A 20,981-nucleotide genomic window follows, 5' to 3' on the forward strand; every position below is an offset into this window, starting at 1 on the left:
CGCCCGGGCAATGCCCCCTTCCTACACTTGGTCCTGGGTAAACCCGATTACTGTCGGTCCCAGATGATTTCCCACTCCGATAAACAATCCTGGCTCAAGTTTAATTCGCACTACAGACAAAGAAGCGTGTAAACTGATATGCAGGGAACGGGTTACGCTCATGTCTTCAGCATCTTTCTTACCCGTGGCAATCATCTCCCCTTTTCCGGCTAAACGACAAAAGTCAGGGGTATCGCCACGTCGGAAGACGGTTACAGACAGCTTGCCCTTGTCCCTCAGATGCCATCCTCCTGGCACAAATGTCAGATAGTATCAGAAGTTGTCCCCCCCGGATACCCTCAAAGTCTGCCACGCTAACAGGTGGAAGGTTCTCTTCACAGGTATATAAGTCCTCTCACAGGTATGAAAAAAAAGGGGGCATTCTTCGCATACTCACTACTGTCTTCTTCGTTCTTACTACTTTCCATCTGAAACCTAACTTGAGCGTCGGAGTGGCCTGCCGGGACTTCCCGGCGCCAGCTAACCCGTTCGTTCTTCAGTGATTTTGCAGGTCTTCTTTCCCGTGGGGCCCTTGACGGTTGAGGTGGCATATTGTTGACCCGTGGGTTGACTGTCGTCGGTTTTTAGCCGGAACATGTGTTTTTTTAAGCATGTGCCGACCTCCCACTTCGATCTCGGCATGCTTCTTTAAACAGGTGCTGACCTCCTATTTCGGTCTCGATATGTTTCCCACATCATATAACGATCTCATGATTCAGTCTTGGCCCGCCTCTTACGTCCTGCAGGGTCAATCTTCAGCACATATTTGGTGGCATAGTCGTTCTGCCTAAATAGAAGAGCACAAAACTAATTCTTCTGAGGGAACATGAACGCATTCTCAAATATATATCAACGGACGGAATTTTTCTATAACAGAACAAGGATGCCAGAATATTTCTTGAACTGTTGCTAATATTTCATAGATCAATTGCTATAAAAAGGTAGTCATCCATGGGCACAGATACACACATATAAATCTTAACTTCCCCAAGTCATTAAACTCCCAGTGTTGAACCCTAATTTAAACGTCGGAGTGGCTTACCGGGATCCACTCTCAGTGTCATTCTAATCCTTTTTTTGAGTACTTTACAGTCTACAGACCTCTTCTTCTCCTTCCGTAGCATCATCACCAGAGCATGCACGTCGGAGAGCATTGAACCAGTGTTGGAATTGTCCACGATGTATTGGTTGGAACAATAGCCTTTAAAAACTACTTTTAATAAATATTAAAAAATTTGAATGGATTGTTTAGCTATTTTTGAAAGTTAAATACCACCTTTTTATTATTATATATTTTTTTTCTATTTTTATTATTGCGGGTAGAGTTGTTAAATTAGTCAACTCATAATGATACGGATCAATCCATTAGAAATTTATCATATGATAAGATGGGACAAAACTGACTAACTCGTCAACTTGATGAGTTAGAAAATTTTCAATCCAACTCAACTCAAGAGGAGTTACATATTAGGAAGGTCAATCCTAGACCTATCAAAATATAAAAAATATTAAAAAAATTTTAATTATAATTTAAATTTATAAAGTTAAACTTGAATTGTAATTTAATCTAGACAAATCAAATCTACTAATTTATTGAATTTTTTATTTTAATTTTAAATTTTCAACGAAAAAAATAAGTTTTCTTAATTTATGAAATAATCCAAGTCTGTCATGGGCTGATCGACATGGGGTCATGAGCTTAGGCAGGGGCGATCCATCTAAATTCACCTTAAAATATGTTGATAAAATTTCAATCTAATCCGTCTAAAATATTTGATAGGACGGATTCATCCGACAAACCTAATCCAAATTGACAATTATAGTTGTTAGTTGTTTGCGCTAAGTGCCTTGAATAATTAACATTTGGCAAAAAGAAGAGGTAAATAATCGAGGGAGTTATCCTTAGTATACTAATAGCACATGTAGGGATTATACAATCAGAGACATTTTAACATAGCAGAAATTATTAAATTCATTGATTGGTGCAAGAATATTGAAAGTAATATTCTATGATCTATTAATTCTATCGGAATATAAAAAAATGGATAATAATGTTGTCATAAATAACATTAATTCAAAACTAATTTACTTAAAAATTCATTTAAATAGATAAAAACAAGATACTCTTAAATTTTAAAAATAAAAAATTATTATAAATAATAAAAATATATTTGAAGTATTTAAAAGGTATTAAACAATATCTGACGGATCTGAAAATGGACCGATACAGATTCTATCGATATCGAATAAAAATCTATAAAAGAATTTCGATAAACAATCGATTATGTTTCAATTTAACATCTTAAGTCAAAAATTATAATTTTCAAAAATTGAATTTATCCTGCTGAATCTGTATCACAATTTCTTTTATAAAAAGTTGAAATCTGCTATCCAGCGGTCTTACATTGTCGGTTTTATGATCATCTATTGAGAAGATAAATTGAAAAATTATAGTTGATCATAATAAAAGAGAATATTACTCGACTTGGTCGATATTCGTATCACAATTTCATTTTCGTTCAGATTTGATCACGTATCTATTATCAGATCTATTCTATTGATAACAATAGTCGTATAGGAATGAATCATCATCTACCACCTCAGTCCTGAAAATAATAATTAACATTATACCTAGAACAGAGTGCTGACGAATCAAACTTGCTCGCCACGCTCCTGCGCACTCACTCGAGTGTCTGCATCCCCTCGAATCGCATCTGCCCACATGCATGCACGCACGATCGGCAGGCATGCAGCAGCCTTCCTCCCTCCCTCGCTCGCCAGACGCCAAATCTAGCTAGGAGAGAAGAAACGTAAGCCACCTCCGTCCTCTGCTCTCCTCTGCTCTGCTGCATGCATGCCCCGCCCCTCGCTTCGCAAGCAAAAACAAATTAAAACCACATGACGTCACGAAGCTAAACACCAAATCCAGAAGCTAAACATCTCCTCTCCTCTCCTCCATTTCAATGAAGAAATTAATAGCCGCAGGACTCGCAAGTAGTCAATGCCTGCTCAATCAATCCAAGGAAGGAAGAAGAAAGATACATATCCATGGAAGGCATGCATTTGGTTCTGCGAACACTTGAAAAGATATATTACGTCCGTGACTTGGAAAGAGGCAAAATTAAAGTGGGCACGTGAAAGTTGTAATCCAGCCACTTTGCTTTGGAAAAGACAGGAAGAATATACAAACTTTCATCTAAACGTCTCGTTTTAATTTGTTACTTGCTGCTGTTCCACATCATTGAGGTCCCATTCCCTCTAAACCAGCCAGCTGCTGCAAGATCTTGTCTGTTTTAATTTATCTCCTCGATCGAGTTAGTGTATAATTTATCATGTTCCATTATTCCATGCATCTTGCTCTTGCTCTCTAGTCCCTACCAAAGGCAGACAAGTAGAACAGACATTCCATGTAAGTTTGTCTTCCTTCTGCTGTCGGTGGATTCCCGTTCACTGTGGAGAACAAGGTCCCGTGCAGCTTTCATAGACTCAAAAAGAGAGCAACTGATGGAGTCAGTCAGTGACAGATCAGAAAAGGTTATCTTGGTTATAGTCCAGTCTATATATTAATCTAAATATTGATTTGGATTTGATCGAATTAAATTTATTTGGATTAAATCGATTTAATATATTTAAAATGAGTTAAATTTTCTTTCACGTATATAGCCTCACTCCTACCCTCTCACATGTAAGTTTTCACGCCTTAACGTACCGAGATGGTCGAGAGAGATATCAACAGATCAAGATGGTCGAGAGACTGAGATGATATAAGTCGAGATGGACGAAAGGTTGAGATGATACAGATCGGGATGACCAAGAGAAGAGAGACGACCGCGATAGTCGAGACTGGGATGATCGAGAGATTGAGAGGGTTGAGGTCGGGATGGCCGAGAGACTGAAAGATCAAGATGGTCGAGATCGAGATAGTTGAGAATATGGTCGAGATCGAAATGGTCGAGAAAGATACCGAGAAACCAAGATGATACAGGTCTGAATAAGGGCACTAGTTCATCTAAGATTGACTATTGACTTTTTGATTTGACACGTGTAAGTCTTCACTGCCTTAACATCCCTAGATGATCGAGGTCGGATGACCAAAGAGATACCGAAAGACCGAGATAGTCGAGATCGGAATAGCCAAGAAACTGAGATGATACAGGTCGGGATGGGTGAGAGGTTGAGATGATACATGTCAAGATGACCAAGAGGCAAGGAGACCGAGATGGTGGAAGTCGGGATGGTCGAGAGATCGAGAGGTTGAGGTCGGAATGACCGAGAGACCGAGAAATCGAGATAGTCGAGATTGGGATGGCCGAAGGACCAGATGGTCGAGGTCGGAATGACCGAGAAACATACCGAGAAACCAAGATGATACAAGTTAGAATGAGGGTTTATCTAAGATTGACCATTAACTTTTTGATTTAACACATTGATCTACTTGACCTTCGCTACCATGTAAGACTAATCAAGATCCGCTACATCAACTATAATAATTTTCCAATTTCCATTTTTATTTTATATAATCTTTTGCCTTTAACTCCAATCCAAGAAACATTAAATAAGTTCAAACTCTCCCAACTTTAATTAATTCAATCCGTCCCAATCACAGACCTCTCTCATGGGAGAGAGAAGAGAAGAGAATAGACCTACATTCTCCTGTGACAGTGAGTTTGGATCCTGCGTTACCTGGGCGTCTAAATTTCCGAAACCTGCAAGTGGAGCAGGAGTGAAAGACGCCCATACGAAGATAGAGCCAGCCGAGGAGGGAGGGTGAGCACCTGATAAGATTCCATGGCTCCGTGCCAAGAGATAAACTCCAAGCGGCGGTCAGTGGAGAGTACTCAAACACACTGACGATCGAGGGAAAAACAACAAAGGTGGTTCAGTTCAGAGTTCAGACTCTTGAAAGCTCTGCATGCTACAGATTTAGTCATCTTGCTAATCATGTCTGTCTCATAAGCCAGCTGTGGATGGATGGATACTAAATTGCTACTCTCCTCCCTTCGATAATGATGATACAGTGGTGGCAAAGTTTTTAATAATTTATCAAAGTACTTACGAATTCTAACTTATGATGATGAATTGTATGGTATTTTTCTATATAATAGGATGAAAATTTTAAAACATTAGTGTTTCGGTGTGAATATGAGGATGGATCAAATTCTATGAAACGTGGTGTAGTAGAATTTTTATGGTGAATGAGCAACAACAAAGAGTTGGCAGTAGAAGTCGACAGGGGCAAGAAGACTGGACAAAAGTTGAAGCAAGAATGCTTGACAAAATGAGAAAGATTAGACAGAAGGAGTTGATTTCTTTAAATTAGTTTATGGAGAGAGTAAATATGTCCCTTCGATGTTTAAGTCATAACAGAGCTTAAATAATAATACAAAGTAACATATGAGATAGTCATCGATCATGACAATAATGCATATTTCCTCCTCTACGGTCTATTTATCATCTTATCCTTAGAGCCTATCATCTGATCCTCTCTAGAGCCTCCCCTCCTTATCTTATATAGAGAGAAATCTAAAAGATATACATTTGGGAGAGAAAACCAAGGGAGTGATCTTGGTGGAGAGAAATGCAAAGGATGCATCCCCTTAAAAGTTGTTGTGAAACCCTTATGCCGCTTTGTCTTTTGGTAACCGTTGAGTCCTTAGTTTGTCATGTCTCTTCACATGATTGGGAAGTTAGTAGTCAGACAATCTAACTTGGGAACTCAATAGATTAGACTCGGCCACGAATGCAGTCAAAGATGGATGGCATGACTCTTGCATTGATCGGGTCAAGGGATCTGCTATATGAACTCCCTCTTGACCAAGTCAAGATCTTGTCATGTGGACCCTCTTTCTTACCTCCGAATCAGTTAGTTATTAGATGTGGAGTTGTGTATACTTCCGGATTTATTTTGATGACTAATGGAACATTTTTGTTGAATCAGACAAGTAACATTAAAGATTAATCGAATCATGAAAACTGAATATCTAAATTAATAAAAATAAATAAATAAATTGGTAGTCTCTGTTTCAGGAAATTGTTATGACGATTTTCTGTTGTGAAGGGGCTTTGGCCCATCACAGGGAAGGAGGTTGGGCTTTGACGTAACAGGGCACGAAGCTGCAGGGCCTCAGAAGTCTCCAATTGAGACCAAATCTGAATAAAATAAACCATTTCACTAGTGCAACTAAATATAAAAATAACCGTTTCATTTTATTCATTTCTCAGGGAAGGGAAGGTTGTTTTAATATAAAAAATAAAAGATCGAAAATAATAATAATAATAAAAGACACCTGCTTTCATTTTAAAAAAATATTATAATATCATCCATTTATAATTTTCTATTTAAAATACCTTTTTATGTTGAACTTTAGAATTATTTTAATCTATTATGAAATCGTCTTAACTAAAATTACTCTATCTCAATTTTAAAGCTATTTTGATTCAATTTTAATCAAAATAACACTATTTTATATCTGAAACTTAAAGGCTAACTCAACGCAGAGCGTCGAGAAGTATTTTAGATTAAAAAAATTATAGATAAGCGCTATTTTAATAATTTTTTAAAAAAGAACTACTGTTTTGGAATAAAAAGATGCACTTTTACCGAGTTAATTGGTCTCACTTCTCGACCGATCAGATCCAATTTTTGAATATTTTCAGATTATTAATATCTTTTTCTGAATGCTTTAACTTCCGTCTAATAACATCCCATTTGGAATTGACATCCCCAAGTGCTAAAATGACATCAATTTCCATAACGATATCCTTGAGCATTAAATATGGTTATCATCCTCAAGCACTAAATATTCGTCTCTAGAATAGCATCCTCAATACTAAGCAACCACCTCCAAAACGATATCCCTAGGCACTAAACATCCTTCTCTAGAATAGCATCCCCAAGCGGTAAATATCCATCTCTAAAATGGGATTCCCAAGTATTAAACATCCTGTCTTTAGAACTACAGTCCCAAGCATTAAATATGATCAGCATCCCTAAACACTAAATATGCATTCAGAGACATTTCACTCGGACTCAGAAAGCTCACTTGGGATTTGTTCCTCAAGTACTTAGCGCTCATCCAATGATAACTCGTTTGGGTTCAAGAGACACATTTTAACATTAGGTGCTCAGTCAAATTGGTACTCGACTTCAACTTTCAAGGATCTGACAGACATGCACTATCCACATGGAAATTCTCCTTAATGGTTGTTGTCTCTTGGTGCTCTAACTACACCGCAAATGGATACATGTTAGCTTACATGGATATTCTCGGAGGCATGACTCAACAATTGCAGCTCCTTGATTCCCTGACTGTCTCTCTAAGGATGGTCGATTGAATATTCTTTTTCACATATTATATAACAACCAGAGAAGGTAAGTTAAAGTATGATTTTCTTTTCTCATACAACTTTTTCCATCACACGTTCACTGTCTCTCTTTCTCTCTCGCATCTCTGAGTTCTTTTTTCAATCCGATTCTGACTTAAGCGTTGGAGTGATTATTGATAACGTCGACTATAAAAAAATATGGAAGAACTAGGAAATAATAAAAACCTAGAAAAATATTCTTATCTATTGATCCTTGTATAAAACCTTATTTATATATATATATATATATATATATATATATATATATATATATATATATATATATATATAAGTTGGTTAAAAAGATATAGATATATATATATAAGTTGGTTAAAAAGAAGAAAAAATAATAAATATTTGACATTTATTATATCAAGATAAATTTAAAAAATAATAAATTGGTAACCTTATCCGAATAACATATTTGATATATTTCTAATTTTTAAATATATTTTTGAAATAGTATATTTCAACACTGACCAACTATATCTTTTCACAGGCCATTAGAGCTTGGCTAGCTGAGAAGATCATCATAACGTAAGAGGAGGAGCCCTCATCAATACCTAAATAAAAATCAATTTTATTTATCTATTAATTAATTATAAAACAAAAACTTGAGAAATCTAAATCTTATATCCCGAAATTCCTTAAGCCCAAAGCAAACAAATCTGAAAAACCCCATTAAATATGTATTAAAGGTTCAAACACAAAGAGCCGTGTCCGTCTTACTTTACATAACTTAGCCTTCAAGTCAGCCACGCCGCAAAACCAACACCCAAGTCACTCTTTAACCCCAAAAAAAAAAACAAAAAAAATTCTACAAAAATTTAAACAAAAGTTGACTCTTTTTTCATATTTAAAAATATATATTTTATATTTCATCAAATGATAATAAATCGTAGCCAATTGTTGATCATGTCTAGCATAAAAAATCTGAAATCGAAATCAAATCGAAATCGAATTCGAATTGGAATAGGAGTTTAGGGTTCAGGAACGTTGTGCCTTGGAAGTAAAGCAAACAATTAATTGGGGTGAGAGCGTGTGTACGGAATAAGGCCAGATCATTCCATTAATGGCATGATCGCAATCTCCTGGAACCGCCTTTTGGTTTCTTAATCGGGCTGTTAGGGCTCCGACCCGAACCCTATAAATGACTTCATCGCCGTTGCCCTCCTCCCTCTCCAGCCGGCTTGACCGATGAACCACCGCCCGACCTCGCGCTTCTCTGACGATCGCCGGTGTATAGCGACGCCGTGGTCGATGGCCATGTTGAACGGCGCTGGCAGTGGTAATTTGAGCCGAGAGTTCCATGATTTCAAGAAGAGCGCCGCTCCGATGAGGATCTTGTTCTATAGGGATGGCGCGTGGACCGACTTCTCCCCGGCGGCCACCGTCGCCCTCCGAGCACGCTTCGTCGCGGGTAAGACTTCATTCAAGCTCCCCATCGCCGGATCTTGCTACCTGTTCGATTTCCGCTCGATGTCGCAGATCGACACCGAGACCAACGTGGCGAATTCGATCGCCTGGGTCGACGCGCACGGCCGGTGCGTCTTCCCGACCTCGGCGATCGAGAATCAGAGTCTCCCGCCGCCGATCCCGTTGCGCGAATCGCCGGCTGAGTCGGCGGATTGCGATTCTGAAGGATCCACGGCGACGAGTTTGGGGGGAGCGAGGTGGAATGGGGCGGAGGCGTGCAGCGAGGGCGATAAGTATTTTACGCCGGTGGCGAGTTGGTTTCTAAAGGGCTATCGAAGATATGCTCCGACCGTCGTCATCACCGCCATCCACAGGTGCACGATATCGGCTTCGAGGTCAAAGGCATTCCAGCTTCAGGAGCAGATGACGAAGGCAGCCCGCGGCGACGCCAACATCAAGGCCTCCTGGTACGGGGCGTCGGCTGAAGAAGTGGCCGCCGTCGTCTCCCACGGCTTCGGGAAGCCCGCAAATGCGCGCCCGGGCTCGCCGGTCGGCGGCTTCGGGCTTCATCTCTCTGCCCTGCCATTTTCGCACTCGAGGTGAGCAGAATCCCCAATTCCTCTCTCTCTTCCACGCTGAATGAAGTGATTTCAAACATACGTTTCTCATCATTCGCAGTGCCGTGGAGGCCAACTCCGGCGACGGCGAGCGGCACATGTTGCTTTGCCGAGTGATACTGGGGAGGCCGGAGAAAGTGGAGACAGCGTCGGAGCAGCACCACCCCAGCAGCGACGAGTTCGATAGCGGCGTCGACGACACTGCAAATCCCAAGCACTACGTAGTTTGGAGCACTCACATGAACACGCACATAATCCCCGACTTCATCGTCAGCTACAAGATCCCCCACCGGCCGAGACCGGCGGCCAACTCTGCTCCGAGGCTCATGTTTCCTCACCTTCTTGCAGAGATGAGGAGAATCCTTCCTTCGTGGATGATGCGGATCGCAGAGGATTTCTACAAGCAGCTTCAGGTAAAATCCAACTGCATTACCATTACAAGTTTGGAAGATTTTGTTGGTGATTCTGGATTTATTTTCCCCTTTCCTCTCTTAATGAAACAGGAAAGAAAGATTAGCAAAGAAGTTTTTATCAGAAACATTCGGGGGTTGGTGGGCGACAAGCTACTAGTTTCTATCGTAAAGATCATCAGAAGCCATTGAAGAAAGCTTCGATCAAGCGTTGCATGGAGTCTAAACATCATCATCCTTCCTGTGTGATGTGTTATAGATTAAATATTCCTGATTTATGGACTTGCTATAAATTTTTTTATGAGTTTGATAAATATATTCTCCTAACAATGACACATGCACACATACATAACATACGATGAATAGGGATGTAAATGAACCAAGTTACTCACGAGCTATTCGAGTTTCGGTTCGAAAAAAAACTGTTTAAGTTCGCTCGATTAAATTAACGAGCTGAGCTTGAGCCTGATTTCGAGCTTGAAAATATTATCGAGCCGAACTCGAGCTTAACAGTATTTGGTTCGTGAGCTCGCGAACATGTTCGTTTAAAGGCTCTCATGAACGTGTTCGTGAATATATTCGTTTAAAGGCTCACGAACGTTTGTTAAAAGACTCATGAATATATATATATATATATATAGAACTAAGCTCGTTTAATTGTTAAATGAGTTATTTTCGAACTGAATTCAAATTAAATTCGTTTAACTTTAAATGAGCCTTTTTCGAATCGAGCTCGAGCCGTTCGTGAACTATTTAATTTTATTACGAGCCAAGCTCGAGCTTAAGGATTAAAGCTTGAATTGAATTTGAGCTTAAAAAAAACAAACCGAGTTCGAGCTCGAGTCTTTTACTGGAGTTCGAGCTTGAGCCTTTTACTGTTCGGCTCGGTTCAGTTCAATTACACCCTTAACCGATGAATTGATTAGAATTTTCATGAAGGCCAAAGAGGGCGCTTCGATATTCAGCTGCTGCACAGGAACATAAGGTTTTAGCGTTAGAGATTCAAGATTCTGACAAGTAATTCGATCGAATCTTGGTTCCGACACAGACGTCGATGGCCAATTGAACAGAGCGACGAGTAGGGAAGCATATTCTCGTCTGGGACGGCCTATGCGGAGGGTCACGCCTTGAGCACCGTGGGATTTGGTGTAGTCGATCCATTTACGCAAGAGTTGTTGCGGGTGGCGACGGATCGGTCGACGATGTCGGCGGATGATACGGCTGCCCACTCGAAAGCGTCAGAGAAATAGAAGTTCATCGCGCGGACGGAGGACCAGATGCGACGCCATCGGTGGGAGAGGACGGAGGTGCGGACGGAGTCGCAGGTGGGGAGGAAGGAGAGGATGTGGTGGAGAAGCGCATCGGGGAGATTGCTGAGGAAGTCTTCCGACGGAGTGTCCCGCTGGGGAGGAGAGCATGACGGCGTCGGCGGATGGGCAGGGCGGAGCTCTCCCTTCCTATCCCCTCTAGGGTTTTCAAGTCGCAACGGAATAATTTGAGAAATTTCATGTAAAAAATATAATTATTTCAGTTATATTGATTTAATTTTTAATTTTTAATTTTTAATTTTTAATTTTTAATTTTTATTTTTAAAAATATATTAAACTGATCAAATTGATTTTTTATTAATAAAATAAATTAAGATTTTAAAATTTTTAGTACTCTATTAATTTTTTAATATTTATATTTTTTATCAAAAAATTAATTAATTCACTTAAATATTAAATAAATCGATTTTTTATTGATTTAATTTATTTGATTTTCATAATAAAATTTGATAGATTCAATTGGTTAAAAAAATAATTCTATTAATTTGATTTTAGATAATTTGATTCAATCAATTCAGTTCCAACTACTCAGCTAGCTCGATGTGTGCATGGGTTGATATATTTTGATAAAAAAAAATCAAGATTTGATCAACTAGCTTTGTGCCCCATCAGCCCAATTAGCTTAGTGCCCCACTAGCTTCACGTTTGACTAACTCTATGCTTAACTAACTCCATATCCGACTGACTTTGTGCTTCACTGACTTCGTGCTCCACTACCTCCACGTCTGATTATTGGTTCTATGCCTAATTGGCTTTACACTCCATGGGCTCTGTGCCCCATTGACTCCGTGCCTTATTAGCTCTATGTTCAATTGGCCCCAGACCCAATTGGCTTCGTACCCTATCGACTTCATGGTCTCTTAGACGGAAGCTGACTCCCCAATCGATTCAGTTTCCCCAAGTTTGCACTTCTGCCCGAGTGACTCTGCTCCATCAGCGCTACTTCCCTCAATCACCCTGCTTAACAGCCACTTGAGCGACACGTGGGATGGTAAGATACTCAATGGTAGATAACCTATCACATTAATACATCATGACCTTTTATCCTACAAAGTATGGGCGATGAGACCTCTTCTGCCACAATAGAATATTTTTCTTACTTTCAATGTGATATCTCCTCCGATGGCTCTATAAAAGAGTCTCGCTTCCCGTGGGCCTAGGTACATGCACACACATGCTTTAGCCTCATTTTCCGCACTCCATTTCATGTTCTTCTTCTCCATCTTTGATTGACGATGCACTGTCTTAAACGTTGGAGTGGGTGTGCTGAGGCATCTCCTTGACCTCCATTCTAACCCTCTACCCTCTCTTTGAAGCCTTGCAAGATCACTGTCTTCTTCTTGTTGCTCGTGGACTCCGTGCGACTTTGTCAACTCAGAGGTCAGGTGTCCGATGATTCATCCGGAGATGATCTCAAATAGGATTTCTTGTCCCATTGATAACTCAATGGCCCAGCGGACATAAATCATTGGCCAGGGAGCAAGATACTTATTACTCTGTGATTGCCTAGACCTCGAAGGGCCCTCCTCAGTATTACTAAACAGTGTTGGGCTAGCTGTGATGTTGTGATGCAGGCTTATGAGATTCGAATGATGTGGCAGCAGGAAAGCATATGGAAGGGAATGTAACTATCTATATCTATATATATGTAGATATAATTATTAGGAGTGAGTTCCAAGGAAAGGAAGAGAAAGCAAATACAAATACACTCCACATTAATCACTTTTACTAATTCAAGTTTATAATTAGCAAATTCATTCTTACTAACTACTGTCTGCATCCAACTTCCAAGCATCATCTTAATTAATTCCTAAGCAGATCAGCTAGATGCAGAAAAGATCTTCCACTAGATCCATCTGTTTGCATTGTCTAACGCAGAAAGAAATTAAAAATGTCATGGCACAGCTAGCTGGGTCCTTTGTGGTGGGTCTTGCTTGCTGCAGATATCTAAAGTCGAGCACTGATCGATGACAGAACCAGCTGCCAGGCCAAGAACAGTACAAGAAGAGATAGATAGACATGCATTAAAAGAAAGAAAGAGAATTAAGTAGAGACAAGCTCTGCAAAATCTCCAAGGAGAAAAAAAAATAAAAAGATTTCACAAGGCATGCATGCAACTGATGAAGTTTAGGAGGTAGAAGAAGAGGAAGAAGAAGAAGAGTCTTAAAGTTGGAGCATGCTTCCGGTCTCCCGTCGACCTGACCGGGTGGCCATCCACCATGTGCTGAGCCCCCCACGGCAATCAACTTGTTCACAATGAGGTGGGTGGCAGCTTAAAGTGGAGGTAGGCTGCAGGATTAGATAAGGTACGTTAGATTGATAATGGATAGATAGCAAATCTAAAGGCATCGATTTCTTTTCTTTTTTATATGACCTAGATATCCGATTCTTCTTAAAATTGATTAAAATCGATCCGATTCTATAAAAAATTTTCATTAATTACACCGACAAATATGCAGTTGTCCTATCAAGAACAGCCCCAACATCTTAGGGTTGTCATCCTGCCAAAAAAAAATCATAATAGTTGAGAATCAAACTATGGATTCTTAAATGACCGTCGAAGTACTTAATCGTTAGAGTTATCAATTTAAGTTTGGTCCGTAAGATTGATCCGTTCCGTCAAACAATTTAAGAGGATTGCTGAAATTTTATCAATTCATTTTAAAACGGATTTAGGTGGAGTCGATCCGCCTAAGCCCACGACTCACGTGGATCGGTCTATGATAGACTTGGATTGGTCCATGAGTTGAAAAAAATTTATTTTTTTTAAAAATTAAAAATAAAATAAAAACTCAATGGACTAATGAGTTTAATCTATTTAAATTGCAATCTAATTAAATTTAAAAATTTTAACTTTTGACTTAGTGCCATCTAAATTTAATATATATTTTATATATTTTTTATTTTTTAATATACATCCATGGATTGATTCGTCTTAATTCATACTCCGTTTTAGGTTGGATTAGATTGAAGATTTCTTAATCTATTAAGTTGATGAACCGATCCATTTCACTTATCATATGATGAACTTATAATAAATTAATATATCTAATTATATTAATTAATAAAAAAGTGAAATCTGCCACCTCAGCTGTTTCACACGATCGACTCTACGACTATAAAATGAGGAGATTAAACTGAGAAATTATAGTTGACTACGATGAATTTAATCTTAACTTTTATCTCGATTCCCGTCACAAAATTTGTAAACATTTATTGTGACAAGTAATTTTATTTAATTATAAATTGAATCTTTTGACAACTCAATTATGTAACATAAATTAAAAGCATCGATTCTTGATGAATAAAGGGATTGCTTGATTAGTTGAGGATGCATGGGTTGCTTGGAATGGGGGCACGTCTCCTCGTGACCGACATAATTGAGGGGGCCACAGGGAGGGAGGGATTGATTCATTGATCCCTCGATATTCATTTATTTCATAAATTAAATGGTGGAATATTATCTAGCTACCCTCATTAATTAACTTGCCTCAATTCAACTCAGAGATTAATCAGTCAACAACTTGTTTGAGCTATTGAATGTTGTCAAATAATGTCTGTCTGCTGTACGAAGGAAAATAATGAGAGAATATTTACGTAAAAATTATTTTATTAGAATTATTATTTTTAATTAAATTATTTTAAGTTAATTAGAATTACTATTCATAAAATACTTTATATTAAAAATATTTTTTTATTAATTTAATTAAAATTATTTAAATATTATTATAGTGGTGAGGAGATGGGAGTCGTCGAATTGAATGAGTGGGGATACGGTTCCAAAAATTGCTAGTGGTAGGTGCCTGGGAAACTGGATGCATGTGTTAAAAGGTGACATATGAAACAAAGTCGAATTTAATTTAATTAATTTAATCAAATTTAAAGTTTTAAAAATTTAATAGAAATAATTAATATTTTAAAAAAAATCAAAAATTTAAATTAATAATTTTTTATCTCGATCGATTAGTTAATTTGATTGAACCGACATTCAACTCATCCCTACGCGGGCACATGGGCTCAAAAGACATGCTTAGAGTTGTAGGGCAAGTTCCAGCGGTACAGAGTAATGGATGGCAGGGCTGTTCGTGCATGTCTCTGTCGCACCGCCTTACTTGCGGCTCAATCATCCTGAAACATAGTAAACATAGTTGAGTTGGTTACGATGTAGCAGACTTGTATATATATATATATATATATAAATTTATTGTAAAAAATATTACTAAAGGTGATGGTGTCCATTTCAAGGTTCCGTCTCCCGAGTTGAAGCTGTGGCAATCCTCTAATTAGTCAAAAACCCATAGCCTGTGTAGCAAAGTGTGTCGGCGGGGTTGACATTGTCGTCATGACTTCTTTTATCTAACACTGATTAAGAAGTAAAACTCCCCAAGATGAGAGAGTGAGTGAGTGAGTGAGTGAGTGAGCTCTCTGAGATACGATTGAATTGATTATTATGGAACAGATTTATTGAAGTAGACAAGGATCGAATCTTGATAAAGTCCAAACAATATCTTCCTCTGTAGTAGTCAATTACAGCTTCTCGATTTACCTCTTTATAGATGATTATAAGATCGATTGTGTGAGACTACTAGGGGCAGATTTCACTTTTTATTAGAGTGAATGAGTGCGTAATGAAAGAGAATTATCACCACATGCAAAAAAATATCTCTTCATCTACTATTGTGAAGCCTTATACAACAACCATGCAAGCTCTAAACAAATCACGAAGGCGACCACAAAAATGAGATATCGCTTATCGACTAAGCGACTTAAAGGACGCCAAGGGCGACAACCATTAGACTATATATCTAATATTATCAGTCCACTATTGAAGTATTGCTTTCGAGATGAGTTGTTAAAGGCTATTAGCCATTGACTAGGTGTGCGCAAATTGTCATAGGTTGAGGTTGAATAGTTGACTAAACTTATAGTCAACTGAGCTTTTTGAATGAAATATCGCTAGATGAAAGTTGAGTGCTCGGGAGTACAGATTTCAAGCGACCTTCTCGAGTCTAAATGAGACGTCATTGGATGAAAATTAATTGCTCAAGAAAAAGGATTAATGAGTCAGAAATGTTCAAAAAAGAAGATTAATGTATTGGAAAATGAGACAAAGTGCTAGGAATAATTTTGAATACCAACAAAAGATAAAGAGGACAAAAGGTAAACATGATTACCAAAGTAATACACAATGAAGAAAGGATCGCTTGCGGCTTCCACGTACAAGATTAAATTCAAAAGTTGGGTTTGCTACTGTACTAGGAAGCAATAGACATAATTAAAATCACTCAGTCATATGTTTGAAGCATTCTTTAAGGGGAAGAAAAGGGTACCCGATTCTAGTTACCTGACTTATTATATTCGCGAAACACGTGGATTAGCTTGAACGGGGATCGAGTACTGAAAGAAAAGGTTGCAATGACTCAGCTTGCCTAACAATTAATTAAAGATCACATGAGAGGCACCAACTTGGTCTCTCTCCTTCAGAGTGTCTGAGTGAGTGCACGCAGAGCTTCCAGACGCAGGGCAGCAGCAACAGTGCTGCAAAACTTAAAACAGTTTAATGCTTAGATTCTTTGAGTGTCTTTCTTTTTTTTTTTAAAAAAAAATAAAGATCTGTGCTTACCTAAATACTGTCTATAAATCATGGTTACTGATTGAAGTTGAGCACATTCCACCTACCCTTTTACTATTTTTCTGCTTCTGATTGAATCCATCCAGTCGGGGAGTAGAAGAGCAAAGCAATGTTTTTGGCTGTTCTAAGATTTAGGCCATGAAGTCACGTGCTGCTTGCAGGAATTTGCTAGTGGCCGAAGATCAAAGTGGCAGCACCGTTTTAATGTCAAGTGCTGGCAGTCTCCTTTCCTGCTTTCGTCAAGCACGTAAAGCATCCATTAATCGAGAATGAACATTGAAGCTGATGTGGTGCATGCAGCCAATGCGTCCAAATATTGCTAGCCGAGAGCCACCAAAATCTTTTTATTGGCATGCCCAAATCTAATAATTCACTGCGACCACCACTCCCTCCCCTTAAAAGGAAAACCAGCCTGGTTTCTGAGCTCCATCCCAATCCAACAACTGCCCCCCTTCTCGCCATGAGAATGAATGCTCCCCTTGCTGGTCTTGTCCCCACTCCCTCCTCCCTCCACCACCTCCCTCCACCTTCCATCCCATGACCTCCTCTCTTTTCTGCAGTGGTTGCTACTTTGGTCACGCATTGGACATGGACCTTGGAGGTGTAGTGAGGATGGCTGGGTTAGGAGGAGGAGGAGGAGGAGGAGGAGGAGGAAGAGTAGGTGCTTCCTCAGAGGGTGGCAGTCTTCTGTCTTGTCCCCTGACCAACTCCAGCACGGAAGCCTGCAAGCCGAAGGGGTTGCTTGGGCGTGAAGCTTTTCAGAGGCTGGGGAGGGCTGCTGAGACTCCTAATGAGCACTGTGATTGGAGAGCCCTCAAGATGGCCAGGACTGAGGCAACGGTGACAGAGCCCCATTTTCTTCTCCCTGACGAGGGGCAAATGCTCAGCTTCTCGTCGACTTCCAAGCAGGATAGCTTTGTGCTCAAATGTGATGGGTCAATGCCATCTTACTACTCTACTCCAGCAACATCTTCTCCAAAACCTTACCTTTGGAACCCAGGTAACTTGGACCATCAGATCTCTGAACTGCTGGCATGTTCGATCCTAGTGTTGCTATTCTTCTGCTTTGTTCAGTGAAAAAAAAAAGTTGTTTTTTTTGTCTGCTCCTCCCTGGTGAAATTTTGCCTCCCATTTCACGAAGGAAACTGAAAGAGGGAATAGAATCAAACTGATAGAAGGGCAGATGGAAAATAATCTCAAGATGGCAAATCTGAAGCGAGAGGGAGAGAGAATAAACATGATTGATTTGATGTTCTTGCAGCTTGGTTGGGGTTCTTCATGCCCATCTTTCATGCCCTGTCTGCCTTGCCGCTTCTTCTCTTGTCACATTCTCGGGTTTTGGCTTTGCTTGAACCGTAACCTATTCCTTCTTTTCTTTTTGCTGTTACAGGTCTTTATTCTGGGAGCCATGACGTGAATATGAATGGAGTTTTGGCAAGAGTAAGGAGGCCCTTCACTCCATCTCAGTGGTTGGAACTAGAACACCAGGTCTTGATTTACAAATACATTGATGCAAGAGTACCTATACCACCAAGTCTACTCACTCCTATCACTAGAAGCCTCAGCTCTTCGGCATTCCCTCACTTCTCACCTGGATCTTTTGGGTCAAGTGCATGTAAGGGTCTCGAACATTTTCATCATGAAGTTGTATATCTTGGAAGCCTTGCTCATGTCAATGATAGAGTTGGCGATCCATTTAGTTCCTTAACTTTTGCAGTGGGGTGGGGATCATTCTACTCGGGATATGCTGGAAATGCTGATCCAGAGCCTGGTAGATGCCGGCGAACTGATGGGAAAAAATGGCGGTGCTCGAGGGATGCAGTTGCCGACCAGAAGTACTGTGAGCGTCATATGAACCGCGGCCGCCACCGTTCAAGAAAGCATGTGGAAGGCCAATCTGGCCATGCCGCGGAAGCGAAGCCTGCTGTTACACCGTCACAGCTAGCTACAGCAGTCTCTGGTGGTGGTGGGTCGTCCAGGGTTGCACAAACACTGAGTAAATTCACCAAGTCCACTGTTGGTGAAGCATGCCCTGCGCCATTCAACATGTATGGACAACTACTAGCTCTTGTTTGCTCTTCTTACCAATTGATTTCCTGCAGGGAGATACATTTCAGAGGCTGACAAGTAGTTTCAGTTCTTTGTAAAATGAGTTGTTTGGATTGTCATCGGCTGGCTCTTCTCGTTTACTTAATTGCTGATCAAATTGTGTGCAGGATGTCGCTGAGCAAAGAAAATGCAACTGAGACAGGACAAGATCTTGTGAATCTTTCTACTAAGCCAAAGTCAGTGACATCAATGGATATCGCAGAACAACACAATGCAGATTTTCAACATGTTTCCACATGTACTCGTTTCAATTCATGTAGTTCTTTCTCTGATAACAACCTTTGCCCCACTCTGAAGCTTGAAGCCCTACATTCCCAACCCTATTCTCTTCACCACTTTATTGATGACTGGCCCAAAACCCAAACTGATCAATCAACTGTTACATGGCCTGAGATCGAAGACTTGCAATCTGAAAGAACTCAACTCTCCATGTCAATACCCATGTCGTCCTCAAAATTCTCATCCTCTGCTTCGCCGAACAACAAAAATGTTACATTCTCACCGCTTAAGCTGTCCCGGGAATATGATCTTGCTCGTGAGGATTCACAGATGTGCATGTTGAATGAAGTGAACCAAAGAAAAGCAAGTTGGATACCAATCCACTGGGAAGTCTCCATGGGTGGACCATTGGGTGAGGCCCTTACAAACACCAACAGCAAGCTGAAGGATCAAAGCAAGAACTCGTCATCATCACTGAACCTCATGAATGAAGGCTGGGAATTGGTCACCCAGATGGAGTCCTCTCCATCGGGTGTTCTGCAAAGAACCTCATTTGGCTCCCTTAGCAGCAGCACAGGGAGTAGCCCAAGGGCAGAGAACAAAAAGACTAACCGAAGCACGGGGAGTTTGTGTAATGAATTGTTGGCCCAGCCTTTGTAGGTCCTTCCGCTTATCTGTAAGATCTCAATCTGAGTTGCAATTCTGAACGGCAAGCAGCGGAGGTAGGAAATTACAAGTGTATGCAGTGTTTAGTTAAATGCACCATGGAAGTTGATAAGCCTTGAAAAACTTGATTTGGTTGTGGTACAATCTATGTTTCCTTTCCCTCACCTTCTAGTTTGTCTACTGTGATCCTTGTCAGTGAAGAGTATTTAGATGGCTCCATGATTTGCATTTTATAAAACTGGAGCCGGGCTAATTAGCTTGTAATATCAGTGGATCTATAATTTGACTAGTAGTGCCGTGTGAAACTTAAACCTTTATTCAAGGGATTGCAGTATTTGTTGTTTATGCAAACCTTTTGTTTTGCAAGAACTTGAAGCCAGCTGAGGAAGCAACGCCTGATTGATGGTTGAAGCAGAGATTAGTTGGCTTTGATCTGGTAAGTAAACAAAACCAGGGAATGCATCCTGAAAGAGGAGAGAGCAGAATCCATATTTACCAGAAATATTAAATCATGCAAAACAGTGTTCTATAGAACTTTAGTATGATTGTTGATCCCAGAAGTTAGCACCTGTACCGTTAGTTGCCAGAACTATTGAAAGGTTCATGCATGGTCATGAACATGGCGAGAATTACTGCAAACGATGTATTCATTTTCAGTCGGACGATTCAAAAGCTGTATGCATTTAGTGGCCAAAAATAGCTGTCTCTGCTGTTCAAATTTGAAAATGCACCTCATCTGTTGTTCGTGACACGTCGCTGTATAGTGACAGTCTCTGGCGCAAATTTGTGTTGGAGCAGTGGAGAACAGGCAGCCAAATCTGGAGGCAATTTATGGTCCAACTGTAGAATTAAACAGCGGGCTCACCATAATTGTAGCTTCTTCTCACGCTGCGCTTCATCTTAATTGAGTAACCACCAAGTTGCTCCGTGTCCAGAGAGAAATAATTCTCTTTGTACAAAACTTTTAAAAAAATGGCCCCGCGCCATGTGATGCAGCAATTTTTTTACCTACAGAATAGAGTTTGAAACATTACATGGTATTTACCACAAGAGGGAGACATTCACGTAATTGTTTAACTAGAAAGCATAGGGTGAAAAGTTAAGAACTTACCTGAATGCTTGAATGCAGAGATGTTTCCTGCTGTCTGCATGGTGCTCAGTAAGGATCATTCAAATGAAC

The 20,981-nt window shown here is 39.9% G+C and overlaps 2 protein-coding genes across 3 annotated transcripts; both read left to right on the forward strand.

The window, feature by feature from the left end:
• The first annotated feature begins 8,506 nt into the window (after positions 1-8,506).
• LOC141846703 (putative inactive poly [ADP-ribose] polymerase SRO3) lies at positions 8,507-10,122 on the forward strand. 2 transcript variants are annotated; one of them, XM_074734738.1, is made up of 3 exons: positions 8,507-9,419; positions 9,499-9,850; positions 9,941-10,122. In XM_074734738.1, the coding sequence occupies exons 1-3, from the start codon at positions 8,602-8,604 to the stop codon at positions 10,037-10,039; spliced, it is 1,269 nt and encodes a 422-aa protein (XP_074590839.1). In that variant the 5' UTR covers positions 8,507-8,601; the 3' UTR covers positions 10,040-10,122. The 2 variants fall into 2 exon arrangements, with proteins under 2 accessions (XP_074590839.1, XP_074590840.1); XM_074734739.1 differs by having other exon boundaries at positions 9,946-10,065.
• A 7,258-nt stretch (positions 10,123-17,380) lies between these two features.
• Positions 17,381-19,926, forward strand: LOC141846632 (growth-regulating factor 7-like). The gene is made up of 4 exons (XM_074734670.1): positions 17,381-17,807; positions 18,198-18,422; positions 18,525-18,855; positions 19,024-19,926. Exons 1-4 carry the CDS (start codon positions 17,396-17,398, stop codon positions 19,793-19,795), a joined length of 1,740 nt encoding a protein of 579 aa, XP_074590771.1. The 5' UTR covers positions 17,381-17,395; the 3' UTR covers positions 19,796-19,926.
• The last annotated feature ends 1,055 nt before the right edge of the window (positions 19,927-20,981 follow it).

The sequence above is a fragment of the Curcuma longa genome, chromosome 15 (assembly GCF_044706935.1).
Source record: "Curcuma longa cultivar G26 ecotype Majalengka, Jawa Barat chromosome 15, ITB_CL_G26_1.1, whole genome shotgun sequence".
In the NCBI taxonomy this organism is placed as follows: Eukaryota; Viridiplantae; Streptophyta; class Magnoliopsida; order Zingiberales; family Zingiberaceae; genus Curcuma; species Curcuma longa.